Source organism: Anticarsia gemmatalis, chromosome 8 (genome assembly GCF_050436995.1).
Source record: "Anticarsia gemmatalis isolate Benzon Research Colony breed Stoneville strain chromosome 8, ilAntGemm2 primary, whole genome shotgun sequence".
Lineage (NCBI taxonomy): Eukaryota > Metazoa > Arthropoda > Insecta > Lepidoptera > Erebidae > Anticarsia > Anticarsia gemmatalis.
In genome coordinates, this window is record NC_134752.1 from 3,238,287 (window position 1) to 3,263,486 (window position 25,200).

The window sequence follows — 25,200 nt, forward strand, 5'->3', positions numbered from 1 at the left end:
AAATACAGTCTATGTTAGTAGTTCTTAGAAAATACAAATAAATATACATACCCAGAGCCTTTAACCCTTACGAGGGTTGCCAAAAAAACAAACGAAGATAGACAACACAGCCAACTAGTGTCAATGTCAACTGTCAAATGATAATGTCAGATTTGTTGTGGTAAATATCTGTACAGTTGTAAAGAAAAATTACGATTTACTTGAAAAATAAAATGGATATTTGTAGAATTTGCTTAAGCAAGAAACCAGAAAAAGATGTTTGTGAGATGCAGGTCAATACAGATGACGAAAAACAGAGTAAAGTTCATATTATGATGTTTTGTTTGGGTATAGAGGTAAACAACTCATTATTGTAACAATATGTTCATAATTTACGTGTTGTTTTTATCTATTTAATGTTTATTGTATATAGATGGAGCAGGACTCGAAGATAAGTACAAAACTGTGCTTAAAATGCTACAGAAAGTTGGTTGCGTTTCAAAAGTTTAAAGCACTGGCATTGAAAAGCGATGTATATTTGAGGAGTTTGGATGTAAAAAGCGAGGTTTTTATCACTGAAGATGACGTTGAAATTAAATCAAAGGAAATAAGCTTGATTGAGGATAGTACTGAATGTAAAACAATTGTAAAGGTGGAACCAGCAGATGAGTTATGTTTGAAAACTGAAGATGATAACATACTAAGTGACGATTTTGAATCAGATGATGAGCTCCTTAGTGTTATCAAAAAGATCAAATATGAGTATGTTACAAATGAAGTTGGTAAGATTATAATTTCATTTATTGTTTGAACTATTTATTCTAGGACTCAACCAAGACCAAGCCAACATTTCTTTGTATTTCTATAGCATAGACACATGACTGTACGACATGGTATGATTTTGTAAGAAAAGTAGTATTGTCATTAATATTTATTTATTTATTTGCTTCATATACAAAAGTTGTATAAAGCAGACTTAATGCCAATGGCATTCTCTACCAGTCAACCTACAGGTGAAACAGAGATAAGAAGAAGTAGGTGTACAATAGAAGTGAAGGAGTGAGTTGAACAAGATAAATATTTCTGTTTCAGATACAACTAAACCTACAAAAGTAAGGCAAACCAAAGGTATAAAACACAAAAATAAACACAGAGTTGGCAAACAGATGTGTGAAGAATGTGGTAAAACTGTGTCAGATCTGAAGGCACATTCACTCTTGCACCTACCACCGATGGAACGAAAGTTGATTCCGTGCCGTTTTTGTGATAAAAAGTTTACAACATACAGTGCTAGATATAAACATAACAAATTCAAACACTTGGGACAAAAGTCTATGTGTACCATTTGTAATAAAGGTTTGTATGAGAAATATTATTTGCTGTTTAATAAATAGAAACAATATTAATATAGTTAGCTTAAAAAGCTGTAATGATATTTATGGTGCTTCTTAAATACACCATTAACAATATACATTATATAATCATACATATATAAAATCACACCTTCCAGAGACCAGAGTAAACCACTTGGTATCATCATAACAAATTCTTTCGTTTACTTTATTCACATCCATTCATCTTGTCATACAAGACAGTGGGTTATGGACTGGACTGGACCAAACAATTTACATAATATGTACACAAGACTTTGAACACTATTTAATATATTTTATTATTTACTAATATAAGTACCTGTATTTTCAGAAGTGTCAAATTTAAGACAACACAGGCTTATAGTGCATGAAAAGCAGTCATTACCTTACGAGTGTGTGGAATGTAAGAGTCGGTTCATATGTAAGTCTATGTTGGACCTACACACAAGAGTACATACTAAAGACAAGCCTTTCACTTGTGACATTTGTGACAAACCCTTCTCTTCAAAAGGCCTCATGAACCAACATAAGTAAGTAAAAATATATATTATATATCAGGAGAACTCATAAACTCATCAGCTTCGAAACTATGCAGTGCTTGTACTATGGTTACCGACTGATAAAATATATTTGTCACACAAATATTTGTCCTGGGTGAGATTCATTCAAACCCACCACTCGCGGCGCCACGGTTATTGCAGCGAGATAACAGTTTTATAAACAAAGTTATATATATTCGCTTAGCCTTTTGTTCCAAACTATGTTGGAGTCGGCTTCCAGTCTCACCGGATGCAGCTGGATACCAGTGTTTTACATGGAGCGACTGCCTATCTGACCTCCACAACCCAGTTACTTGGGTATTAACACGATACCCTTCGGTAAGACTGGTTGTCAGACTTTCAAGCTTCTGACTACTGTTAACGACTGTCAAAGATCTTCGAAAATGACAGCCGGGACCCACAATTTAACGTGCCTTCCGAAACACGGAGGAACTCGATATGTATAAGATGGTCACCCATCCACGGAACAACCTCGGCAAGCGTAGCTTAACCTAAGAGATCGATCCGTGCGGCTGTTGTAAACTAAGCCACGAGCTTATTTTAAAGCACAAAGTTATTTTAAAGAATATATCAATTAAATTTTTTTTGATAAAATTTAAATATTTTCAGACGTTCAGTACATGACAAAGAAAAATCACATTTATGCCAATTGTGTTCAAAGAGTTTCTTCAAGAAGTATCATTTACAAAAACATTTACAGTAAGTATTGTGACATTCATTATTAAATCATAAACGAGTAAAGTACCTCTATTTACGGACTTAAAACAGTTATTTTAGAAAAAATGTTCACAACTTTTATACACAAACCTTCCTTTTGAATCTGTCTATCCATCAAAATAAACCGCATCAAAATTAATTGCGAAGTTTTAAAGATACACAAGGACAGACAACTTAAAGCAAATTTGTTTTATGCGAAGTACATAGAGATTAATTTGCTGAATATTTTCCAGATCCCACACCAAAGAGAAAAGGTTTGAGTGTCCCGACTGTGGCAAGTTCTATAAAACAGTGAACACGCTCAAAGGTCATCGTGAGACACACGGCGATGTCAGGAACTTTGCGTGCAATTTATGTGACCAGACCTTTATGAAGAAAGAGTGAGTGTGGATAATTGTTTTAATACCCTTGTCAGTCAGATCTGCTTACTATCATCAATGCATACTGCAGATTTACAATAATAATGAAGTTTAGTATGTTTAATGCGAATGTTAACTGCCTCTCTCGCGCGATCGTTATGCGAATGCAGTGCAGAGGTCTCGGGGTTCGATACCCGTATCGGTCAAAGTGCAAAATTTTTATCAAAATATTTACCTTTAGTATCCCGGAGTTAGGTAACGTGCTGGTCTATAGCAATAGGCTACCTCCCTTGTACAAGGGACTTTCTGAACCTTACTATGTATGTTCATAAGGCGTAACTGGTTTAATTAATAGTAAAAAACCATTTTCGTCACACTGAAACCGCCGTCAGTGTTTACAGTAAGATATATCAATGGGATAGATAATTAAAATGTATGAATGTATTGTCAGATACCTAAGCATCCACATGGTGACCCACACGAAGGTGAAGCGCTACCCGTGCCAGTACTGCGGCGTCAAGTTCCACCGCTCCGACCACCGCCGGCGGCACGAGTTCACCGCGCACCAGAAACATCTCATTGCTAATAATACTACTACCTCCTAACAATGTTCTACAAGACGAATCAGCAGAAAATGATGGCAGACTATGAAACTGAGTAAATTTTTCTATTTTTATAAAATGTTGTGAACTTCAGGTTCTCAAAATATAGTCTCTATTCTCGACAGATCAGAAAGTGCTCACAACGCTTTCATTGGAAAATGTAGCGTCGTGAGCACAAAGGGTTAGGGCGCGTTCCCACTTTGGCGTGACGACATGTAATCGTGTAGTTTTAAGTGTCGTGGCTTATATGTTTAAATGGAGGTGTTCACATATAGAACAACACGATTTCGATTGTTACGACAGTAAGTAGTTTAGTTGGAACACGCCCTTAATGCTCTTAAAGGTGATACTTAAATTGAAAAAAAATCAGAACGATTTATTGAAATAATTACAGGGGCCGAAACAGGTCAGTAAAGTCAGTAAAAGTCAGTATTTTTGGACCTGGTCAGTAAAAGTCAGTATTTTCGAAAATCGGTCAGTATTGTCAGTATTTTTCCAAATTCAATAATATTTTTTGGTTTTCCTCTGCTGTTGGCCAATCTTACATTCTCGATTTGCCCAGTGATGATATCAGAGGGCTGCTTTGGATGCTCTATATTATGTGGATGATCTACGTATATATAGAAGCATCACATGACTTCAATAGAATAGCAGATTAAAATTTACTATTTTTTGAAATCAGTATTTTTGAAGTAATAATTCTTTAGCGCCGCGGCGCACTTTTTCTGTAATGGGTAAAAACTTCTAAACTCGCGTCAAGACACGTGACCTGATTGAAAATTCGTAAGACCTGATTGAAAATTCGTAAGACCTGATTGAAAATTCGTAAGACCTGATTGAAAATTCGTAAGACCTGATTGAAAATTCTTAAGGCCTGATTGAAAATTCGTAAGACCTGATTGAAAATTCGTAAGACCTGATTGAAAATTCGTAAGACCTGATTGAAAATTCGTAAGACCTGATTGAAAATTCTTAAGGCCTGATTGAAAATTCGTAAGACCTGATTGAAAATTCGTAAGACCTGATTGAAAATTCGTAAGACCTGATTGAAAATTCTTAAGACCTGATTGAAAATTCGTAAGACCTGATTGAAAATTCTTAAGACCTGATTGAAAATTCGTAAGACCTGATTGAAAATTCGTAGGACCTGATTGAAAATTCGTAAGGCGGGATGTTTATTAGAGTTTTTGGTGTTCATTGGAGTTTATTGAAGTTTAGTGGAGTTTATTAGCGTTTCTGGAGTTTATTGGAGTATGTCAATTATGCATGAATGCGCATACTTGCAATATAATCTATCTATCTATCGAATGGTTAGTTCTCAACCTAGTGTCAAAGTTGTTCAAGCCGACTGAAAGGCCTTTGACATGGCTTAAAGACTCTTATCTTAATCGACAACATCCGGGACCGACTTTATACGTGTCCTCCGAAGCACGGAGACGCTCAAATACCACTATGCGGTCACCCATCTTGCTTACACCAGAGATCGTTTACCGACCGGTGAGCGCAAATGGCTATGAGCGCATCGTAATAATAATACAATAACAATTATTAACAATAGAAAAAGCTTTTTAACAGAATAAAAAGGCGGTGCTGGTTGACTATTGGGATTGTGGAGACCAATAACCGAAAATAGGCTTTTTAACTGACTTCAAAAAAGGATTTTGACTTCTCAATCGACTGTATTTTTTTTTATTTCACACCATTCACCCGAAAAACGGTTTAGAAATGGTCAGTATTTGGTCAGTATTTTTTAATTTTTGGTCAGTAAAATCAGTATTTTCGACCTTAGAATTTGTTTCGGCCCCTGTAATTATGTGTTTTTTATTTTTTTATTAGAGTGTTTATTATTATTATTGAGTTGCAAATTACTATTGTTGGATTATTCACTACTGAATTCTAAAAATCATTATTATTGGGTGGCTATAAGCTATTTTTAACATTAAAAAGGATTCATTTTTCGGATATATAAATAATAAAGATACTTATGGTGTTATACTATGTGGTTGTAATAAAATACATCACTAGTTAAGTTGTGTGAGTGGGTCAATTTTGCTATGTCTTAAATACTTAATATTTTAATATAAGAAATGTCTTAATTATTATCAAATGACCGTGTGTGAGTGTGGTCCAACAATATTTATTTATTTATTTATAATTTATAAAATTTATTCGTTAAGTTTAAGAATAAAATTATTTTCTTGTTAAAAACCTTTTTATTTTTCACACAAGTCAGTAAAATTCACACAAATCACGCATAATAAGAAAATAATACAATCAATTGCATTCAGATAGGCAAGCGGACTCCTTACGTACATACATATACTTACATATCGTAAGATAACGCGTCCCTCAATGAATCAGTCTTATAACTGTTTAACAATATTTACCATTGCCTCATTCGTGTAGAGCCTTAACCAGATTCAGCTTATAAGTTTCGGACAAACTAACCGGAAGAAATAGAGGCTTTCAGAAGCTGACCGAAACTTAACCAAAAGTCGTTACACAGGCTATTACCATCTTTGAGAAACCTTTAAAATAAACCGCAGACCCCATTATGAAAGTATATCAAACAGTAAAAATACCCTACAATTATTTTCATTGTTTACTATTCAGGACATAGCGGCTTTTCAGCAATATTCTGTGAATCTTCAAGCTCTTCTCTCATATCATCTTCATATCGAGAACAGGACCCTGCTTCTTCCATCAGCCGTGGAGACCCAGAAGGTGTGTATATGTTCAGCGTATTGCTTATAATGTCAAACTTATCCGTCATATGTGGGTAGTCTCTTTGCAGTCGCTCTACGATGTACCTCAGACTGTCGTTCAATGCTTTAGCTTGGGAATACTCTGCTAGGACGGCGTTTTTCGGTTTGCGAACCCTTACTGATTGGCGTTTGATAGCTGTTGATAGCTCGGACCCGAGACGTTGGCTGCGGACTACTCGTTCTAGAAGCTAGAAGAATAAATAAAAGTTTAGAACATAAAAATTACCCACTAGTACTGTAAGTTAAATTAGTTTTAGTATGATATGATTCAGAGTTTAAGATTATGGCCGATATAGGATGATTGATACATAGAAATAATAACTAATAAGTTTGGCGAGTATAAAATAGTTAATAGATTAAGGTAAATTGTAAAAGTACAATAAATATAATAAATAATATAATGTGTGGATAAAGTAATATGTAGCTATAATTCTGTTTCCAAGTTTACGTCGCTAGGTGGCGTGCTTGTGCTTGCCTATTTTTATGTAGTTGTCAAGTGCAATTACGCATTTCCAACCTCGACGTAAAACTCAGCTAGATATAGAGACAGAAAATGTTTGAAAACAACTATCAAAACTCCATCTGATAAGCTATCTGATACTTAAATACAGAAATGGTGGAGTCGGGAGTTCTAGTTGGTTTACTTATCCACCCTTTCGATGTAGACGAACAGTCCTGTTACCTATAGTATGACTTGTGGTTCCTTACCCATTGCTTGAGTTTCTCAGTCTCCTGTCCCTCTCGTATGAGATCAGCGACGTGTTCCTCCAGCTGTGCGTTGATGGCGCTGGTCTCCGACACTTCGCGGTCCAAACGTTCCTGCTCCTTTTGTAGCTGATCCATACGGGCTTTTGCTTCTTCAAGATCCTGCCGAATGAAGGATTAGTTTAAATTAACGTCTTTTTTCTATCTTTGTCTTTTCTAATTTTACAGGCAATAAAAAATATGATAATTAGTTATCGGGCAGTGCATGACGGCATTGACCTAAAATTAGATCAGACTTCACGCATCAGGCAGATCATTTTAATTTTTTTTCATTAGCGCTCATCATAACTGCTTTATTCCTTTTTTTTATACAGCAAGGTACTCTCTGGAGTGTTCCTGGAGCCAGAATGTGATAATTCTCCAGGCTGGAAAAAGGCACATGACAAATCTCAATTTTAAAAGCAATCTCCCTCATTTATTTAGATAAGCAACAGTGATATTAATACCTTGGTAACTCTAGCGACATCAGCCCTGGCGAGCCTGAGTTTGTGATGGTAGGAGGACTGCGAGGTAGTGGAGCCGCCGTGAGACTTCTCCACGGCTGCCTGAGCTCTCGTCTTCTCCATGGCAGTGTCGCGCCTCGTCACGTATAAAGCCAGGTCTTCTGCTAACTTCTCACTTGTACGACGGAGCTGTTCGCGACGAACCTGGTGAGTAACACGTTAGAAAGTTATGTAAAAATTAATAAGTAAAACCAATATCCTCATCTACAGAATTGGGAACGGAAGGTTTTAATACTTTAAAAATGTTTATAGTTATCGAATTTTGATACAGAGTCTAAAATAGGACGAAAATCAGTTATAGCCAAAAAGACGAGCAAGAGCGATGTAGTTGGGCCGAAAGTATAATAACATCACAATTTTCATCGCCATTAAAACCATTTTTGTCCTAGGTATTTGTGTATTTGTATTACTCTCTCCATGTAATAGTTTACCTCCATGCGATGTATCTCAGTCCTCATCTGGCCGATCTCTCCGGCGGCAGACTTAGCGTTCTGTATGTTTCTCTTGAGCTCCACCGCCAGGATGCCCTTCCTCTGCCAGATGAGAGCCTCTCGCTGAACCTTGTCCAGTTCCTGCGTCAGATTCATCTTCTCCTTGTCCATCTCCTCGATCTCTTCTTCCAGTTGAATGATTTCGGTTTCAGCGTCCTAAAAAATAATTAAACATTCGATCTCGATATTCATTCAATACGCTGTACACTGAAGTAGAGCGAGACTCCGGAGCAGAGGACCGCAGTATATGCTAACCAATAGGATCGAACTACTGAAAAGGAGCAAGCTCCATAGTCTTTATTTCAACAGGTAAGAGGCCACCATAAACCAGTCACATTTTTTTAGTTGTGCAGAAGTCTAAAACATAGAAATTCCTCCCCCACCTTAAGATTGGCAGTATATTCATGCGAAGTGGCAACATTAGCCCTCAGCGCCATCTCATTACGCTCGAGCGTGTCCTTGCGCGTTCGCTCCAGCACTTCGAGCCGGCCACGCAACTCTCGCAGTGATCGGTCCACGCGGCCGCGCTCTTGTACTACATTCTCACACTCCGCTTGGATACGCATTGTCTTCTGCTCGCAGATTTGGATCTCTAGAATAAGAGCACGAATAGGAATCAGTACACTTATAAAATACACCGATCTCTTTTATCAATAATATTAATTAGGCACTTAATAGCGTTTTCGGTTACAAAAACATTCCGCAAGCAATTGTTAACTTCTCTAGCTTAGCTTGAAGACTTGTGTTAGGAGAGCTGCGTCGGTAATAGAATAGAAGGGATCTCGGATATAAACCTATAACCTGCTTTGGGTGAGAAGTATTTAAAATTAAAAGTTTTAAAACACAGAGCTTCTCAAGCCACAGCTTCTTATGTGGACTACGGGTTATTGCTGTGATTTGTGAAGGAGAATTTAACACTCGCTGCCAAAAAACCCACTTAGTAAGTTTTCTGACCCACTCGGTGAGTGGCTGGTTGTGATGGATTTACTGTTATAAAGTTCCAAAACAGTTAATACATAACTTACGTTTATTAATGAGGTTGATATCGGCGACCATCTTGTGGTGCTGCTCAGTCAGCTTGACCACGTGTCCCTGCAGCCGCAGCCACTCGTGCTGCATGCGCTCCGTGCGCTCGCGCAGACTCTTCACCTGCATCTCCAGCTCCTCGATGCGACGCTCTTGAGGAGATTTCAACTAAGCATACAATATTATACACTTTATGATGCTTTCGCTTTTCCTCCGAGGATATACCTACTTGCACCTAGTTTATTTTTAATATTCCCTGGATGCATAACCATAAGAAATCTATTTAATCGATATAATAATATGAATTACACTGGGGAAAACAAAGTGCTGACTAGATTCAAGAAATCCTAACCAATGATCTACTCCTAGAAATCAACTTTGTTAAAACAAAGTGTAGGCAGTATTTACCTATTAAGTAGCCTATTTCCATGTAAAAATTTGAAAAGACCAGTAGTATTTCGCCCGACTTAGAAATCGAACCCAAGACCGCATAATGAACAGTCTGATACACTATCAACTGCGCCACAAAAGCAATTTTATAAATAAAAACACACTTACATCAAAAATCTCCTTCAATGCTGCATACTTCTTAGTAATAATATCGAGTTCCCTCTGCTTCCTGGTAATAACGAGGACCTTCTGATCGTGGTCCTCCTGCAGCTCGTCGATCTCCCTCTCCCTCGCCTTCACCTTAGCGATGTTCTCTTCTATGATCAGGTTGTTCTTCGCTTGACGGTTGCGGTACAATTCTATGTCGAGCATCACCTTCGCGTGTTGGTTCTCCATCGTCATTAGTGATAGTTCCTGAAAGATTTTATTAGTCTCTTGCAATGCACCGAAAACCACCAATCCAGAAGTAGTAATTCATATAATATTATCATCATAAAATTCAGAAATTTATAAATAGCAGTTGATGTTTTCATCTTTTGGCTCAAATGGATATAAGGTTACTTAATTTATAAGTAAGTGTCGTGTTATAACCTATCAGGTAGACAAATTAACAACAAATGAATAAAAACAACTATAAATATCATTGATAACATAATTCAATCTTATTCAAAAATGGTAAAACCGGGGCCTAATCTTATATTTCTCTTGGTTTTGAACACTAAATTTAAAAGCCTTAAAAGAGGTGAGAATTAAGGTTAAGTTACCGTAATTTTAAAAGTTACGGTAACTTATTATTCCCGTGGTATATTATTAACGTGTAATCTCTTACCTGTTTCTTGGACATTTCCCTCATCTTCTTGATACCGTTGGCCATGGACTCGACCGCTTTGTCGTTCAACAAGCAGTCCTGCATGTTGGCCAATATCTCGTTCTCCAACTTTATCTTTAACTCTTGCTTCCTTTCGAATTCCTTTATAGTACTCTTCAGAATATTCGACATGGCTAGGTTTTCCTGAAAATCAGATCATTATTACTTTTCAAAACTTTTCTTTTTTACCTTATCAAAGTCACTGAACAAGTTAGAACTCTGTAGCATGCCTATATATTATCATAGGAAAAACAGTTGAGATTTATTGAAATGAAAAAAAATCGTACCTACTCCTTAGTAATTTTTTTTTCGAGAATTTCAATGAAATGAGATTTTGAAAGTAACTAGGTACATAATTTCTGTGACACTCAACAGAATTTTTTTGAAGATTATACAATTATTCGACGGTTGGTAGTGTTAGTTTCATGCTTACACTTTTGATCATCTCCTGATCTCTGTCCGTCATCTCGATAGACTCAGTGAGTTCACGTATCTGAGTTTCTAAGTTAATTCTCTTGTTATCCTCGGTGTCATCTGAAGAGAAAAGTAATAAGGGCCTGTAAGCACACGGTACTTTCGCATAGCAAGCGAAGTTGCGTGGGTCAGCTAGTACTTAATAAATTCGAGGAAATCGAGAAAACCAGTCAGTCCTGTAAACTCAGATCTTGTGGCTATTCAGAATTTGTAAACATATTCTAGTAGTAAACTTACGTAGTTTGCTCGCGTGTTCAATGTCCAAGAAGAGCTTATCCTTGTTCATGGCGAGCTCTCTGCCTTTGTTCATCTCTTCCATCGCCACCTTCTTCGAGATCTCCAGGTTGTTCAGCAACGTGCGGTAGTTCTCTTGAAGCGTCCTGACGAACAAAGTTACATAAAAAGAGATTTTTTTTTAGGTAACGGAAGCTTGAAATTAATTACTTGCTTCGCCTACCAGTTTAATGTTTATCAGTTATCTGTGTACGAGCCAATATTGCTCGTACAGCACATTTATACTAACGCTTACGCAATTAAACAATTATTATAATTTAGTCGTAACGAAACCTCCGCGACGCGCTAATGTGTAGTGTCAACAATAACATAATTACGTAAAGTGCGACTCAGACACCTGAACATAGCCGTAGATAGGAATTTTAGAAATAAACTTTAAACTCATAACTGTGAAGTGCATTATTTCCGGAACACCTACAACAACACAACACGTCAACAACTAGGAGTCCGTCAACGACGTGATATCCCAAACATAATTTGGTCCTTCGAGCGAACAACAAAGGATATTTTTGGTCCTTGGTGTAGCGGCTGAGTACTTAAGTGAAAAGCGTTTCCCAATCACGTTAGCAAATCGGTGCTGTTGGCCTCTCACAAGCGAGTCTCACCAGCGGCATTGAGACGTTGCACATAACGTGACGGAGGGAAAGCTACCATTGAGTACCAGCTAGTGAACAACCAGCGTGGGTAACATCTACTGCTGCTTATCTTCGAAGAATAACTACGTTAACAGTGTAAAAGAGTTTACGACTCAAAAAACCCCAACGAAATTTGGTTTTAGCAGCGGGATAACGCCCTTTGCGAAGCCGTAACTATCAACCGACGGAGCAGAGATAACGTCTACTGTTTACGTCGACATCTACCTGTGCATCCAATTTTGTGAGCCCTCAGAGTTTATCACAAGTAAAAGCAATGGCGAACGAAGGGCACACTGAGTTCGTCGAATTCATTAACAAACAACAGGGCAGCTATGAGAAAATCAAAGCTCTCCAAACAAACTACAAAAAGGATTCTATGAGTAGAAAGTCTGTAGAATACCTTAACAAACGCATCGCAGAGTTACAATCACTCTGGGATGAATTTCGGACGAATAACGAGATCATTAAGAAGTATGAGTCTACATATAAACATCATGAATACTTTAAAGAGATGGTATTTGATGTCACTAAGGGCATGTACGACAAGACAATACAATCGATGACTCAGTTAAAAAACGAGTTATTAAACGAACCAAGTTTTTCAGGGATTTCGAACCCGAAGTCGCCGGTAATATTCGCCGAGAAGCAGTTTGATACCACAGTGGATAAATCCGATAGATAATCACTTATCGACACTGTTGCGTAATCAAATGTGCAATTTCAACGCCTTGCAACGAGCAGTTAACAAAACAAACCTTCAAGAAATAAAAGAAAAGTGGCAGCTTCAGGATAAACTTAACATCTTACAATCCAAATGGGAAGCTATTGATAAGATCCATTGGGAGATAAGTTACTTGTTGCAAGGAAATGACGAAGAATACGAAACAAAATTCGACTATTGGGAGCAAGTGTACGATAAGCTCAAGGAAGATTTGAATGGAAAAATATTTGAATCTTCTCATTACGAGAAAACTACACCACGTATGGAATTACCGGAATTCAACGGAGCTTATAACAACTGGATTTCATTTAGGGACTTGTTTTTTGAGATGATCCATAACAACCCAACGTTGAACAAGACACAAAAAATGAAATTTTTGAAATCGAAATTGAAAGGTGAAGCTGAGAAATTAATTAAGCACCTTCCTGTGAGTGCGGAAAATTATGACTCAAGCTTGGAAATCATCCAGCATCGTTACAACAATAAACGATTGCTTTTTACGTCGTACATCGATACACTGCTCAATCAGGCATCGATTGATAAACCCAATTCGGTGAACCTGAAAAAGTTGCATGATACCTCCAAAGAATGTTTGAATGCGTTGGAGAACATCGATATTGATATTCCTGTTTGGGGCCCTCTTATTGTGCATTTGTTATCTTCGAAACTCGATGATATCACCTTCGGTGATTACATACAAAAAATGAAACATTCAAGGGAGCTTCCGGACCTCAACGAGTTTATGGAATTCCTAGAATTGAAGTTTATGACTTTGGAAACATCTAGAACGAAAAAGAACAGCCAATATAAAAGTAATTACAATAATTATAACAATTCAAAGTCAATGAACTTTAAAGACTCAGAAAAGGCGACAAAAACCTATCATGCAACGCTACGTAAATGCCCGCTATGCAAAAACGATCACGCATTGAGACAGTGCCCTACATTTTTGGACATGAATGTTACATTGCGAAATCAAACAACAAATAACTTGAATTTATGTAGAAACTGTTTATTTAGCCACGGCGCTAATAAATGTACATCAACGAAAAGATGTCATACCTGTAACCTAAAACATCATTCCCTCCTTCATGATGACAATTTAAGAGGTCAACACAACAAGCCATCCTCGTCAACCGCGACGGAGCGAAGCTCGAATCATATAAATGGCGATCAAGAGATACTCTTAACGACACTGCAACTCAAGGTTAAAAATAAAGAAGGGGAGTATGTCGTCCTTCGGGCATTATTAGATCAAGGTTCGCAAGTGACTTTGATTACGGAAAACGCCGCTCAACGTTTGAACTTACCGCGAAGCAAACTAAACGCGGCGATAACTGGCGTCGGTACTATAATGGGCAAAAGCAGAGGACTTATACAATTAGAATGTAAATCCTTACACTCGGATTATACATTCCGAACTGAGGCTTTAGTAATGAGCAAGCTTATAAACAACCTTCCTAACTCAACGATTGACACAAAGAATTGGACACATCTTGAAAATATCAAGCTGGCTGACCCAGCGTTTAACGTATCTGGACCCATTGATTTACTGTTGGGGGCAGATATTTATTCTAACGTCATTCTAGAGGGAATACTGAAGCCTAGCAACGGGTCACCGATAGCCCAGCAGACGAAGTTGGGCTGGATTCTTTGTGGAGTTACAAAACAATTTAACTGCCTTGTTACTCTAACGGAGCTAGACAGTATAACGAAATTTTGGGAGACAGAAGAAGTTACATCTGCACCCGAATCAACACAGGAAGACGAGTACTGTGAACAACATTACACCGAAACAACGACCCGATTGAGTAATGGAAGATATGTGGTAAAGATGCCAATGAAAGCTCATTATGAAGAAAAGCTTGGTAATTCGAAACCGGCTGCCGTAGCGCAATTTTTACAGTTGGAGAAGAAAATGTCACGCCAAGAACACTTCGCTAAATTGTATAAACAATTTATACAAGAGTACATCGATTTAGGTCACATGAAACCTGTAACAACATCCATGACTCACGTACAAGCCTATTTGCCACACCATGGAGTATTAAGAGCAAGTTCGACTACACAAATACTACGAGGGGAAAGGTCTCAAAGCCCCAAGAAAGAACCGAAAACATAGAAATGAAAGAGATACCTACGTACGCTGAGATAGAAGATAGACATGCCAAGCAGAATCCTCGGCAACAGGCTGCGATGGAAACAAGATTTGAACTTTAACAATTATTTTTATGTTTTATTCTTACTATATTTAAATTTTTTACACTTTTATTTTTATACATTTTTTGATATTCTATAAGTAACATGAATTGTAACTTTTAGAAACATTAACTTGGATTGTGAGTTTGAGTATCTGAGTACGTACTTTTTATAATCTTCCCTCGGGAGCATGTACGAGCCAATATTGCTCGTACAGCACATTTATACTAACGCTTACGCAATTAAACAATTATTATAATTTAGTCGTAACGAAACCTCCGCGACGCGCTAATGTGTAGTGTCAACAATAACATAATTACGTAAAGTGCGACTCAGACACCTGAACATAGCCGTAGATAGGAATTTTAGAAATAAACTTTAAACTCATAACTGTGAAGTGCATTATTTCCGGAACACCTACAACAACACAACACGTCAACAACTAGGAGTCCGTCAACGACGTGATATCCCAAACAATCTGGTTAACATAGTACGAGCTCTGCTTAGTTTGAAATAAAATGATCGTGTGTAAGTTGTTCAATGATATTTGTTCTTATTATTCCTCTTTAATGTGATTATTCCACACCTCTTCCAGTCTTAATCCCCATTTGAAGATGTTAAAGCATCGAAAGGTTCTTTGATAGGCTTTGCAACTTTGTACTCCTGCATATTTGGCAATGAAGTTAAATATACCTACTCACTTGTAATCATCACGCACGGAGTCATAGACATTGTCTCTCTGCTTGATGTTCACGATGACAGAGTTCCACAGACTCACCAGTCTGCGCTTATCCAGCTCTAGATCTTCGAGCTCAGCAGCATATGCAGTCACCTGGCAATGATAATTTAAGCAGAAACTAGTAGTTAGTATTTAAACGTCGAACTCAACTATCTAATTGAGTCCACACATTGAAATCTATCCGCCATCACATGACAACAAAAGTATGGTAACAAAGCAAGTATTTGAATGTCTGACCGCATTAGTCTTAATGCGGATATCTTACCTTATCATTGATTTTCTCCATCTCCACATTTTTGATTTCCATCTGTTTCTGGAACATCTCCAATTTGGACTCCAGTTTCCAGACTTCATTGCTCAGCCCAAATAACAGCATATCCTAGAAAATAAAAAAGCAAATTCATACAAAGCCGTAAAATACCGGAACCATTGCCGTATCAGAAAGTTCTTTTTTTTCGTAATATAAGAAACACTACAAACTAAAACCGTATTAAAATGTTAAACAATACAATATCTATAGTAGATATTTTCCTACCAGTTGTCGCTTCTCTTCCCCGAGCGCCAGTTTCTCAGCCCTCATCTTGTCAGACATGCGCTGACTGACTGTCAGGTCTGACTCAGTCTCTTCACGCCATTTCTCCAGCTGATTGCATAGCGTTGTTAGAGCTTCTAGCTCTTCGGTAGCTTCGCGTTCTGATTTTAAAAGAAGTGTCAAAGCATAAGATTTTTGTTTACGAAGAAAACAATATCACAATAAAGTTTTCTGCATTATTGGTCCACGACTTATATTTTTACGGACATCAACAAGAAATTTACCCAACTACCTACATATTGTGTGTAAAAAGTATCGTGTGTAAAAAAGTATTGACAATATTTTCTAAACGTATATAAAAATGCATCATGTATGTACGCGCACTTGTTTTGAACAACTGAACTAGACTGGATAATTCCTTTTTAATACGATTGTAACCCCTGGGACAAGGTTTGTATGGGATCGATAGGATCAAAATTCCTTCGCGGAAAATGGAATCAACGGTATAAAATAGTAATAAATACCCTAACTAAGTTGGGTAAGTACGCTAGTTGTTTTTATACATATCAATGAGAAGACATCTTTATACCTCTCATGACGTCTTCTTCGAGTCGTTCATTGAGTTTCTTGAACTTCTCGTTGGCTTCTCTCGCACGTTTCTCAGCTGCCTCGCGCTCTGCTGCGCGCTGAGCTAACGTCGCCTCGTACTCTAATATTAACACCTGAACACACACACAATATCACTACAATATAGTAAAATCTTATTATCTTCCGTTCGTGCAATGTCAAATAACCGCATGTCATCAGAAAATTGACATTAGATAGATTTACAAGACACAGACAGATTATCAAGACAGCTAGATAATTTAAAAATATTGAAAGTATACCCGTTGTGCGTTAGTATCATGATCCCGAGTGTATAAAGCTTCCAGGTCCCGCTCGTAGCCCTGCTTGCTCAGTCGGAGTTCCTCGCGCTGAAACAAACAGAATGTGAGCACCACTGAGCATCTTCAAATGTAATTGAATTTGTGGCCTAGATATTAGAGTATTTTTTAAAGACAACTGCCGCACTAAGAATTACTCTTCTCTCAATCATACAAACAACGGACACAAAGTTCAACCAGATCCGAAACAATTGTTTGTGAATTGTACAAATAATTGTTCCGTGTGGGAATCGAACCCACGGTCGCGCTGGTAGCTTATGGTAGGTAAACCTCTGCGTTACGGAGGTAGTGGAAGGTGAGAAGTGACCTTTACCTAACAATATGGAACTTTGTATGTTAGGAAAATTAAATAAATGGTTTGTAAAATTATGTAATAGTTTAGTTTACCAAGTTGAGAATCTCCTCTTCGGCGATGTTGTTCTCCTTGATGAGGAACTGTTTGAGCGTCTCCTGGAACTTCTGCATCAGCGGGTGCGTGGACTCCAGCACCGCGGGCATTGAGCCGATGGGACGATTGGCACGCCAACTGTTGGTGTCATATTGAGACTACAACATCTACAACTTTTTTATATTCCTTCGGGCAAATAGATGTAACATATCGTTAGCAAATGACTAATGAAATAGTGGACTTGTCGATATGTTGGTATTGCTAAGGGTTCGATTATGCTGAGCCGTTCTGTTTGAATAAATAAAATGCGATACTTACTCGTCCAAGGCCTCTCGGCCAGAAGGTTTGATGCAGTTGCATTCTGTTCGTGGACAGAGGCACGTGTCACACACCACTGGAACCTGAAAACATAAAGAAAATAAGTAAATATAAATTATTCGTTCAAATTAATATCAAATACTGTTAGGAGCTACGTACGGGTGGATAAATGATGCGTTCGCTCTTGAACAAGAGGCATGTTTCCTCATGAATTATGAAGTCATTTGCATCTCTCGGACATTCGCATTGCACCGCAAATATCGAGTCATCTGATACACTATCTTCTGTACAGGGGCATCCATGCGAAGACCCTGAAGGTAAGGATTCCGACATTATTCAATTATTTCAAAAATACAATATTTTTACAGCTCTCGATTAGAAAATTGCTCAAAAACTGACACCGACGCTTGTTTGTTGCTAGGCAACTGTTTTTTATTTTAATTTTAAACGGTGGCGCCATGTCTTTTTTTCTTGTCTGTTGCCAGGATGTAGATAAACAGCTGTTATGCCAATAAACCTTTTTGCTATTGTGTCTATTACCATAGCAACGCGTTATGTCAACAAAGCACGGCGTCAGCGGTATTGTTGTGAAGTAAAGATAATTTCAATATTATTTTTATCAAAATAACCGAATGAAAGATGGTAAGTAACAATCCATTCGCCTAAAATTTACATAGTAAAGTAGTTTATATACTTTATTTGCTTTTGAGGTAGGTACTTAAAGTTTTCTTTATAAATTCTACTTGTTACATTTCATATTGTAACTTTGTATTTCCTATAGATTCTGTCCCGATCAAAACCAGCGACGGAAAGCCGTGGAAATACTGGCAGTAGTTCAGCTAAGAAGAATTTTCCTGAGCTTGAAGATTTCATATCTAAAAGGGACTATGTTGGAGCTCTAACTATGCTTGAGGTACTTACATTTTATTACTCCAATGAGGCTTAATGCAGCCGCTCTGAAAACCTTTCTATGGGTTTAGTGATAACTATTCTTTCGCTTTTCAATTGATTTGATATACGCATTATGCACTGTTATTATGTCCCTATAATAAGAACAAAAGAAATTAGAATAACCTCCTTTTCCTGTATGGAGACACAACGTACCATAGACATTACGTAAATCTATAACAGTTTGTTTGTTTGTTTGCTTGAACGCGCTAATCTCAGGAACTACTGGTCTATTTGAAAAAAAAAACATATTAGTATTAAATAGTCCGTTTATCGAGGAAGGTAATAATATATCATCACGCTACGACCAATAGGAGTAGAGTACCTACCAGTAAATAATGTTACAAAAACGAGGAAAATTTTGACCCATACTCTCTTATGTGACGCAAGCGAAACTGCGCGAGTCAGGTAGTTGAGTATACTTAAGTATCAAAATGTTCCTTACATTACAGTTTCTAAGACACGAAGGCAACACAGACATATGGGCCGAGGTATGGGCAGCATGGTGTTGGTTCCACCTGGGAGAATACCGGCGTTCTTTGGACGCGTACGAGCGAGTGAGGACCCGGGAGAAACTGGACTCCAGGGTCGCTGATAATATCTCCATGGATATCGCCGTCTGCTACTTTTATTTAGGTCTGAATTATAGTTAATTTTGATCTATAATACCAGTGTTTATGTCCGATCCTAAGGTTTAAATTTAGAACTATCAAGTGATGAAAATCCTTCGTTCAATGTTTTAGTATCCGTATACCGTTTGATATTTTAAATTACATAAAAAATATGTTTAGAATGCTGATCAGTCTTATGTACAATATTTTTTATACACCTCAGTAGACAGTTGAACGTAATTTCAATTTTTCGTCTAAATTGCGACTTAGGACTTAACTACTTTTTGTGCATTATTTGAAAAATGACGTACAACATTATATTTGCAGGAATGTACAAAGAATCACAAGAGGCTGCTGAACAGGCGCCCAAATGTGCTCTTAAAGTAAGTACAAATCAATTCACAAATTACAAAACACTATATTCTTTCCTCTTCTAACTCTATTCTTCACTCTTCAGACCCGTCTGCTGTTCCACTTAGCCCACAAACTTGGAGACGAAGAGTCCTTGATGAAGTCCCATGCAGCATTAAGAGATGTTCCCGAAGACCAGCTGTGTTTGGCGTCAGTACATTACTTGAGAGCTCACTATCAAGAAGCTATTGATGTTTATAAGAAACTTTTACTGGAGAGACGGTACGTTCGTAATAAAGTCAATCTAGGTACAGTAATAGTCGCCATTTACACCTACGTTTTTATCGCTATTGAGAAGACTACAGATAAACTAGGGAACGTTTAGAATTAGGTACGTGTTAGTCAATCTTTTAGTCCGTCACAAATCTGGCTGGTGATGATTTTATCCACTGCTTTGTACAACGATCCAATGTCACCACAAGACAAGGTTGATAGACTCTTTCTTCTTTCTTTCTTTTTTAAAAAGACAACTCCCGCATTAAGAATTGCTCTTGTGTCGCGAGGACTTTTACAAACATACAAACAACTGACACAAAGTACAACAAGACCCGAAACAATTATTGGTGGATTGCACAGATAATTCAATGGTGTGGATCAATGTTTCTCTGAACTTAGTGATGGTCAATCCTAAGATAAACTTACGAGTATCGAGGCTCTATCACATTGAGGGTTATACAGTGGCTGAAAATATAATCCTGTACTTTTGTATTGTCCTTGCAGATATAAAAGATATGAAAAAGACGATGATACAGAATGGATTAAGGCGCTGGCCCATTGTGACGGGTAACGGCCTATATACGTAGTGATAGAAAAAGATCCTGCCATGATGTCGTTATTACTTTCCTTACTAATTTGTAGTTCATTGTACAAATACATGTTTCATGTATATAAGCTATCAAATACTTAGAAGATAGAAAATCAGTATCAAATCTGAGTAAAAACTCCGTGATTATCTATTTATATTACCTCTCTCTTTTCCTTCTAGCACTTACATGGCACTGAATGTGTACGTAGCACTCTGCTACTACAAGTTGGATTACTACGACGTGTCTCAAGAAGTGCTCGGAGTGTACCTCGCTCAGCATCCAACGTCCACTGTCGCAGGGAACCTGAAGGCTTGCAATCTTTTTAGGTGAGAAAACCCTTATGTACTTACTCAATACTTAGTCAAAAATGGCGATAGGGGGAATGTCTATTTTAAAAATGCATAGATAATATAGATATTAATGTTAACCTACCTTAAGCTCTAAAGTGCGTAGGTAATCGTATATATTGCCGCAAAAACTGCAAGTTTAGCTTCTAAAAACAGTACATTGGACAATGCAACAAATTCACATTCAAATAATGCGAAAATATAGCTAGTAATCTTTGCGATTGCAGACTGTACAATGGAAAAGCAGCTGAGAATGAACTGAAACAGATATCCTCTGATCAGCATACCTTCGGACAAGACTTAGTCAAACACAATTTAGTCGTATTTAGGAATGGTGAAGGGGCCTTGAAGGTAACTTTTTATGCGTACGAACGATACATTTTCATTATTTTTATAGCAAAAGCATATAAGTAGAATTTGATCTAGTCGAGGGAGCTTTAAAAGAGGTTTTCTAGACACTAACTTTAGTAGTACCTAAGATCTTATCGATGATTTATCCAACAGTTTGGCTTTGCTTTATTTATTCAATGTTTCTGTCCAAATTTTTCATGAGCTGTTTTTATAATGTATTATTATATAAACCTTATTTCCTTGGTGTCTAGATATTGCCGGAGTTAGTAGACGTGGTGCCAGAAGCCCGTATGAACCTGGCAGGGTATCGTCTCCGCAACAGAGAGCCTCTTGAAGCGAGGACTTTACTAGAGCCACTGCAGGCAACATCGCCACTGCACTATATCTTACGAGCAGTAGTTGCTGTACGACTTTATAATGAGACTGGTGATGTAAGTACCTACTTAAGTATCGATAAAGAATATTGTACCAACTTTCAAGAGAATAAGTCTTTTTAGTGATCCTCTTTATGTAGAGATTAAAGTGTTTAAAGTAGTAACTTTAACACTGTAATCAAGGCCATTTCACACCTGATTACACGATTATAAAATTCGGGATTTTCTCTCGCATGAATACTCAATGGTATTTATACGGGTGACACCTTACAATATCTCTATTTCATTTAATCAACAAATTAGGATTTACAGACCCTTACAGGATCTTCACAGCCTGCCCAAGGTAAGTCGAAATCAGATTTTAATGTCACTTGTCCAATATTAGGAGGAGCAACTAAAACTAGCGCAGCAAAGCTTCCACCTAGTGGGCAGTTCAGCGTCAGAGTGTGACACGATCCCGGGCCGCCAGTGCATGGCGTCGTCGTACTTCCTGGCTGGGCACTATGAGGAGGTGCTGGTGTATCTCAACTCTATCAAGAGCTTCTTCGTCAACGATGATACTTTCAATTTTAATTATGCTCAGGTACAGTAGAAAATATAAAAAAATGCTATTCATCTGTTATGTTTTACAAAGATTTCAACAAAATACACCGATAGAGACCCTAGTAACGTTAAAAACAAAAAGAATAATGTACTCTAGTAGTGTTTTCTTTTTAGTTAAGTGTCTGTTAGAGTTTACTTCTTAAAAAAAATCGCTTTTATTGCTGAGATAAGTCGTCAAACTAATTTTAGGTTTAGTTCGTTATGAGGATTGATCTCTAAGAATTTATATAATTTCTTTTAGGCGAAGGTAGCGACAGGCTTCTACCGCGAAGCTGAGGAAGTCCTTCTAACTATTCAGGATGAAAACATTCGTTCATCGTTCACATTCCTCGCGTGTCTATGTCGTTGCCACGTCATGAATAAGGACGCGCATCTTGCATGGGAGATATGCATCAAAGTAAGTTAAATAATTACGAATGGAAATTCTTTGATACTTTCGTAGACTGGACATTCAAAACCTTGAGTTGATTATCCAGTTCATAAACAAAAAAGAATATGCATGATATCTTTTAAAAAAATCAACAGTCATTTGAACTATTCACATGAGCTACGGCAAATTTTAATATTACGAAGATGTATTTTTTGTGAGGCTTTTACAAGCTAGTATTTTGGGTTTAACTTGATGATAACTTTTTTCTTATGTTAGTAACTCAGTTAAATAGATAACTAAATGTAGACGATTATATACTAAAGGTAATTATTTACAGTCTGCTGGTACACCAGACAGTTTTGCATTATTGCAACTGGTCGCCAATGATAGTTACCGGATGGGACAGTTCCTTGTTGCTGCCAAAGCATTCCACATGCTTGACAGGTTTGAATTCAACATAATATATTTTATCATATTATTATTTCATTATTGTTAATCCCTTATTCCCAAACATTTTGACTTTAATAAGCCAACATACTAGACGCTACTAACTGAATTACGTTTCTATTTTTTAGTTTGAATGTCTAATCGTGCTTCCTCAAACGACTGTTTCGGCTCATGACATAAATTCAGCGCTTTTTATGTTGCCAATTTTACATACAGTCATACGTATTATCACGCCTGTTACACCCGAAAGTGTAGTACAGAATACGCCTACGTTTCGTACGCTTTTTCCCAAGCTTATAATCATATTTAATTTAAAGACTAGATGGCGGTCCAGAAATGTGGGAAGGTCTTCGCGGGGCAGTCTGCGGCTGTGCCCAAGCCGCCGCAGCCAACAAATCAGGTGCTGCAGCCGACCTCAGAGACGCCCTGGCCCTGATCAAGGGTCCCAGGGCCCACAACAGGGCCGACAACATCGTGAGGACCATCAGCAAGTGGGCCCAGCAGAACAGGATCCCCGTCTGATTAGAGTCTAAGGCCTGCAGTGTAGCGTAGTGCCTGTAGTGTAGAACTGCTATTAGTGTAGTGATAGTTTTGAAGATAATAAAGTGTGGTTAATGGTAAATGTGGTTTGGTGTTTATTACTTGTTTAGTTGACAATATCTTAGTATCGTTTAATGCAGAATGGTAGATTCTTTACATTTGAACAGTGAGAAATTTTCTCAAATACCAAACGACGGATATTCATGAATTTTCTGATAAAAACTACATGTGATTTGTAACTGCGCATATGAAACAATTTTTTTTTATAGGTTGCTGCCGAAAGTCTTGGTGTTTCTTTAGGTAAAGTTTATATAGATCAATTTGTAAGTCTCGTCAATTATGACCCCAACCTCAATTTCCATTACATATTTGCTGAAGGTCTTCATAAAAAGTAAATCGGCACAACGATAAGTGGGGTCTTGAATGTCGTCCTACAATATTAAGCATAATTACACACTTAAGCCATAAATTGCACAAAATTCCCGTCCTCAATGATTCACTAGGCAAGTAGGCAAGTAGTTGAATCGGACGTTTAACCAAACTTTTAAATTCTAAGATAAAACTTGGACATGTGAATTGAATATGTATATTGCAAATTGTCGGCATACGGCATATGCCGATGTTATTTCTTAATCCTACACGTATCGGTGCTCTATTTGGGACAGTTGTGCCAGATCTAGAAACTTAATTTACTACTTCCTTCCAATTATTTTATAATATCGCGGTGGTGAATGATTTTTAGGATGTTGTGTCGTTTAAGGACGGTGACTGTCCTTCGCTTGCATTCAGTTAGAGTTTGATTGATAAATTAGGTACTCTTGCCCGCAGATACTTAGCTTGCCTTCTTGTCTACGTTAGTAATAGCAATGTAGACTAGTAAACTAAAATTATATATTATGTTTCTTGTACAAAAAATGCCTTAAATAGTAATAAGTTGCGAAGAGCCATACAAACTCCTTTTTGGCCCTAACCGGGATTTAAAATTGAGACCACAGATCCTCTGTCGGCTGTGCCACAGAGGCCTTAAAGATGTTACATTTTATGGGTTTTTTTATGGCTTCTAAATGTTCTATGTTATGTCTTTAACAACGACTCTAGCGTATCTCAAAGAAAGTAATTTAAATTTCGTAAGAGCCGACACTTGGGCAGCGTGGTGAAGACAAGATCTAACCCCTCGCTCAATCTGCCAGGAGACTCTTGCAGCCTCAGCAGTGGGACATTAATGGGTTACATTTATTTAGGTATTTAAGTAGTAAAATCGAGACGATAGTATCAAAGCTTCTAACCTCTGGTTTCTGAGTACATTTAGCGGTAGTTTATCTATTCTATAGCCTTTAAACTTATATAAAAAACGCTATTGAATAGATAAACTACCGCTAAATGTACCTCAGAAACCGAGGGTTAGTCGTGCTATAAATAATACACTGAATGGATACATACATGCAGTGAGTATGTCTAATTACATGTGTACATACGACTAGTCTTAAATCTACAAACCTGTTTAGTATTTCATCAGCGCGTTTCCTCCGAGAGATCATTATATAAAATAATTGCAAGGTAAACTTAATAATCCTAGATTTAGAGGATATTTTGTACCTACACGTATCCTTTTTAGTTCTTTAAATTATAAGACGTTTAGAACTTTATGTTTGCTATAAATAAACATGATCACCTTTAGGAGCGAAGATAATTTCTTAATAAACAGTTTAATAACTTAATATTAATCTTTTATAGATGTTAGAAATTAGTG

General features: G+C 37.4%; 3 protein-coding genes across 5 annotated transcripts; 2 read left to right on the forward strand and 1 right to left on the reverse strand.

Annotated features, from left to right (window-relative positions):
- Positions 1-151: 151 nt before the first annotated feature.
- Positions 152-6,265, forward strand: LOC142974680 (uncharacterized). Of its 2 annotated transcripts, XR_012959580.1 has the most exons (8): positions 152-335; positions 413-761; positions 1,072-1,335; positions 1,684-1,882; positions 2,522-2,611; positions 2,863-3,009; positions 3,440-3,645; positions 6,204-6,265. XR_012959580.1 is itself a non-coding variant. In XM_076117144.1 (7 exons), the coding sequence occupies exons 1-7, from the start codon at positions 213-215 to the stop codon at positions 3,591-3,593; spliced, it is 1,326 nt and encodes a 441-aa protein (XP_075973259.1). In that variant the 5' UTR covers positions 152-212; the 3' UTR covers positions 3,594-3,813. The 2 variants fall into 2 exon arrangements, 1 of the variants encoding a protein (XP_075973259.1); XM_076117144.1 differs by lacking the exon at positions 6,204-6,265 and having other exon boundaries at positions 3,440-3,813.
- On the reverse strand, positions 5,824-18,120 carry l(2)41Ab (lethal (2) 41Ab). Its single transcript, XM_076117141.1, has 18 exons — positions 17,802-18,120; positions 17,643-17,725; positions 17,324-17,462; positions 16,880-16,966; positions 16,582-16,714; positions 15,996-16,153; positions 15,726-15,839; positions 15,423-15,553; positions 11,110-11,252; positions 10,832-10,932; positions 10,360-10,542; positions 9,699-9,944; positions 9,140-9,308; positions 8,498-8,706; positions 8,055-8,270; positions 7,567-7,767; positions 7,064-7,222; positions 5,824-6,543 (listed from the first exon to the last, which is right to left on the reverse strand). The coding sequence occupies exons 1-18, from the start codon at positions 17,973-17,975 to the stop codon at positions 6,196-6,198; spliced, it is 2,994 nt and encodes a 997-aa protein (XP_075973256.1). The 5' UTR covers positions 17,976-18,120; the 3' UTR covers positions 5,824-6,195.
- Positions 17,828-23,532, forward strand: Ttc26 (tetratricopeptide repeat domain 26). Of its 2 annotated transcripts, XM_076117142.1 has the most exons (14): positions 17,828-17,959; positions 18,128-18,284; positions 18,424-18,555; positions 19,043-19,226; positions 19,529-19,584; positions 19,659-19,834; positions 20,333-20,395; positions 20,598-20,744; positions 20,993-21,116; positions 21,368-21,547; positions 21,876-22,073; positions 22,335-22,490; positions 22,801-22,907; positions 23,228-23,532. In XM_076117142.1, exons 2-14 carry the CDS (start codon positions 18,282-18,284, stop codon positions 23,430-23,432), a joined length of 1,731 nt encoding a protein of 576 aa, XP_075973257.1. In that variant the 5' UTR covers positions 17,828-17,959; positions 18,128-18,281; the 3' UTR covers positions 23,433-23,532. The 2 variants fall into 2 exon arrangements, with proteins under 2 accessions (XP_075973257.1, XP_075973258.1); XM_076117143.1 differs by lacking the exon at positions 20,333-20,395.
- The last annotated feature ends 1,668 nt before the right edge of the window (positions 23,533-25,200 follow it).

Excerpts from the sequence above, each read along its gene's own strand:
- LOC142974680 (XM_076117144.1), top strand. The coding sequence starts at position 213 with ATGGATATTTGTAGAATTTGCTTAAGCAAGAAACCAGAAAAAGATGTT. Across the intron at positions 762-1,071 it reads GTATGTTACAAATGAAGTTG|ATACAACTAAACCTACAAAA; the intron begins GTAAGATTATAA and ends TTTCTGTTTCAG. Across the intron at positions 1,336-1,683 it reads GTGTACCATTTGTAATAAAG|AAGTGTCAAATTTAAGACAA; the intron begins GTTTGTATGAGA and ends CTGTATTTTCAG.
- Ttc26 (XM_076117142.1), top strand. Across the intron at positions 18,556-19,042 it reads GAGCTCTAACTATGCTTGAG|TTTCTAAGACACGAAGGCAA; the intron begins GTACTTACATTT and ends CTTACATTACAG. Across the intron at positions 21,117-21,367 it reads ATGGTGAAGGGGCCTTGAAG|ATATTGCCGGAGTTAGTAGA; the intron begins GTAACTTTTTAT and ends CTTGGTGTCTAG.